A 3837-nucleotide genomic window follows, 5' to 3' on the forward strand; every position below is an offset into this window, starting at 1 on the left:
GTACGCCATTCATCACCTCAAAACGTCATATCGCAGTAAATATTTGTATCAGACACTTCGAAGTCATAGGCAACTGCAAACAATCACATGCACGTGTGTAACCTTGAAATATCATGATGGTATATACAGTATGTGTTTGAAAAATACTGTATTTGCGGACCATAACTATAAAACAATCAAATCCAAAACAGCAAGTACGACAACAACTGAGCTTGCCGTCTTGTGCCGCGTGACGATGTGTTCATTGCGCAGGCTTCGTGTCTTCAAAACGTCATATGTCAGAACCATCGTATACTCTGGACAAATTACACGCCTCAGTTGCGTCATAGCGAGAGGTACAATGTTTCTTTACCTGATAAAGTGTTCCTTGTACCATTCACCACACTTTAAAGCCTGAATAAACAAAATGTCATTCCGTGATGTCCCTAATGGGAAGTCCTTAATCTAAAAGCACACAAGCTAAAGCCTCAGTGCTTTTCATCAGTTACCGCTAAAGCCAGTTGATCCAGGCGCTTCAGGAAGAGATTCTTAGGCGCCTAAGAGGAGAGGGTCGCGTATCTAGCGCTCAATGTAGCGTTTCTCTTTGAGTCGCATGTTAAACGGGATCGTTACAGTGCCAAGCGCAGTAAAAGGAAGAACCTCTCTAGCCTGATTAAATTTCTTAAGCAAAAAAGCTAGCATAGTTTTCAAATGTAACCCAAGATTGTGAATGATGATAATGATGATACCAACCATAATAAGTTAATAAAATCTAGGCTGGAATGCAACGTAGTGCTTGGGAGCACACTAAGGCCAATGTACCTCATCTCCATGCCGCTGTTACACTGACAAATTCCTTTATCGTGTTGTCAACATGTCCACATGCGGCCCGCCCGCTGAGAGACATCGGCAGATTGCCGTCACATTCTCATGGCCGTCAAAACAGACGCTATCTGCCCTCTTCTTGTCTAATTACCTGTTTACGCTGAGGGCCGCAGCGATAAGAAGTAGGTGTACAGTATAGGGACGTCTTCAAAATGATGAAGTTCTGTTTTGTCCTTCACTTGGTTGACCCGCCGCTCACCGACCAGTCCGTCCACTTCGAATGATCGTACGGCGGAGAGGAGCCACTTGACAGGTTCTCCACTTCATGCCCCGTTGGCATCTTGCGATGTTCACGCGCAGAGATAAGAAGAAGGTCTTTAAGATGTTTGTCTCGCTTGGGTTGTTGACATGGTATGTTCTTGTGTGTGGCACTCGTTCTCATATCAAGGTCAGGACGACTACCCGTGTGAACTCGCTACTCGGTTTGAACTTTTTGACGCAATCGTACCGTGTGACCCTCCAAACTTACTGTACTGCCGCTTTATCTCCGAGCCATCGCATTAGCGCTTCTGTTAAAGGAATCTCTTCATTCCTGTGCACACGTACAGTTGCTCAATCGGCCGCACCTAGCTGGTCACAATAATAGATTCAATATAAAAAAAGGAACATTTCAGATGTTTTGATTGAATGTAGTTTGGTGTTGTGTTTGTAGACCACAGGTATTTATTTATATTTTGGTATATTTGCTTAAGTCAAAAGCTATTTACAAAGTTGTGGTTAAATTTGGGGATAGTTCACACAAAAGTGATACAAGACTGTTCCTCTTTTTTTTCACATTAAGACAAAGAACGAATACATGCACGTTTGACGTTACCAAGCTATAGATGATTAAATGCCCAAGATCAGAGGAGTCACCAACCGCTTGGAAACAAAGTCACTTTTTGGGGACGAATGAATGCAGATGGCTAGCAGCTGGCACTTCTGAAATAAATTTGATCAGATTAGCATCTACTTGTAGACACTGATCATGTGCATGATTTCCCACAACTATGAACAGCGATTTAAGAAGGATGAATATCAATAGTTTATTTCTTTACATCGTTGCATTTACATTTTCAAATGACCACTTCTACAACATTCCTAAGAAATCACAATGTCCCATTACTGGAGAGGTATTTTTAAAGCAGTCCTCCTTGGAGCAACCTCGTACAGTATGTGACTACTGCTCTAGATCATGCACGCTGAACCTTTAGTATTGTGCACCACAAAAAACAAAACAAAAAAATCCTCAACATTGCCAGAGTTATGAATCATAAATAAGTAGGTGAAAACAATTAGGAAATTTAAATTGTCTTATCTGTTGACACGTCTTAGAGTATTTTGACACTTTATTTCATTTCCAATACACATATTCACTTTAACTCCTGTATGAATAATTGCAGGTTTCAGTGTATATAATTGAAGCAAAATATTCAAAATGGCCCTCTGCACAATGTCGTGTAATTATGGATATTTATTAAATTATCTGTCAATGTAAATTCAGTATTATCTTTGTTTTTCTTTTGCCACTCATAGATAAAATAAGTTAAAATATTACCAGTGTGTTCGTAATGATTGGAAGAACCTATCCAATTTATTAAAGTTAAGAACATTGTCAAATGTGTGCATCTGAATTGAATGATTTAATAATTAATCTATGTTGAGCAATTGAAGATCTCATTTTCCAAACAGTTTTTCTTTAACAATGATAAAAATAGCGACTATTATGGTCAAAGCAATCAAATGGCACCTTGGCAAAGTCAGTGAACAATTTATTTGAATAATAATAATGATGTTTTGTTTTTTTTTCTTTTTTTTTTTCACCACAACGCAGGCCTCCAGGGCCCGCCGTAGTCCCCCAAGTAAGGTCTGTACTGGTACGCTCTACAGAAAGAGCTTAAGAACACTGCTGGGTCCAGTCCGTCTGCTTTGTACGTGTCCTTGTAGAACTCTGACGCCTGCTGCTTCCTCTTTGTTTTGTACCTACGATTCTGAAACCAGATCTTCACTTGGGTCTCGGTCAGTCTTAACGCGCCGGCCAGGTGGGCCCTCTCGGGCGCCGACAGGTACTTCTGGTGGTTGAACTTCTTCTCCAGCTCAAGCACTTGGAGGTGTGTGAATGCCGCTCGGGAGCGTTTGGGTTTTTCCGTGGATGCGAAGCCGCCCGGCTCAGACGTGCTGGGACAGGATGTGTCTAGGGATGCTGTGAAGTGGGAGATTAGGATCAGTCTTTCAGATGGGAAGCAATAATGACTTAGTCGATAAATCATCATAAAACACCAGCCTGAGCCAAATAATTAGGCAATGGATTCCATTGGGATGTCGAGCTCACCTGTGTGCTCCGCAAAAGATGACTCAGACAACTTTTTGCCTTCTTCCCATTCTTCCTTTGCGTGGGTGAAGCATTTCCCAACAAAGTTCCCGTTGTCTTTGACGGAGAGGATGTCTTCAATGAGGAAGGACGTCCGAGGTTTGACTGGATCAGACATGTTGCCGTCCGCTGGTCCACTCATGAGAGAGCCCTCTCAGTGTCGGAGGGTGCTTTGGCGCCGTGTTTTCTTCACACGTGTGCACACACGCGCGCACGAGCTTTTTATACAAGTGCAGGGGCGGGTTGGAAAAGGAGGTGTGTACTTACTACTTGTGCCGCTGAAGACTTGCCCAGTAACTTTCCCTGAGGTTTGTTTGGATAATAATTCCAAATCAATAGAAAAATACAAAGTTTGAAAAATAATAAGAAAAAATATATAAAATGCATACAATAGGAATGAATGAAGAAAAAAAAATCCATTAATTCACCGTGAAAAATACATTGAGAAAACTTGTGTAACATAAAAAGTTTACATTTTAAAAATTATTTAATTCATAAAATAATAAATATCAGAAATTCGTTTTAAAGTTACAATTCTTTGTGGTTAGGGTTATAAAATGAAATGTTAATAATAATGAATAATCAAGTAATGTATAAGAAAAAATTACATCAATTCATTGGTA

The 3837-nt window shown here is 40.5% G+C and overlaps 1 protein-coding gene across 1 annotated transcript; it reads right to left on the bottom strand.

Annotated features, from left to right (window-relative positions):
- Positions 1-1561: 1561 nt before the first annotated feature.
- On the bottom strand, positions 1562-3396 carry nkx3-1 (NK3 homeobox 1). The gene is made up of 2 exons (XM_061817712.1): positions 3176-3396; positions 1562-3046 (listed from the first exon to the last, which is right to left on the bottom strand). Exons 1-2 carry the CDS (start codon positions 3354-3356, stop codon positions 2664-2666), a joined length of 564 nt encoding a protein of 187 aa, XP_061673696.1. The 5' UTR covers positions 3357-3396; the 3' UTR covers positions 1562-2663.
- Positions 3397-3837: the final 441 nt, after the last annotated feature.

This window comes from Syngnathoides biaculeatus, chromosome 4, assembly GCF_019802595.1.
Source record: "Syngnathoides biaculeatus isolate LvHL_M chromosome 4, ASM1980259v1, whole genome shotgun sequence".
Lineage (NCBI taxonomy): Eukaryota > Metazoa > Chordata > Actinopteri > Syngnathiformes > Syngnathidae > Syngnathoides > Syngnathoides biaculeatus.

Bases quoted from the DNA above. Each gene is read 5' to 3' on its own strand.
- nkx3-1 (XM_061817712.1), bottom strand. From the start codon at position 3,356: ATGAGTGGACCAGCGGACGGCAACATGTCTGATCCAGTCAAACCTCGG. The intron at 3,047-3,175 runs GTGAGCTCGACA...CCCACTTCACAG, and splicing joins ATCTTTTGCGGAGCACACAG to CATCCCTAGACACATCCTGT.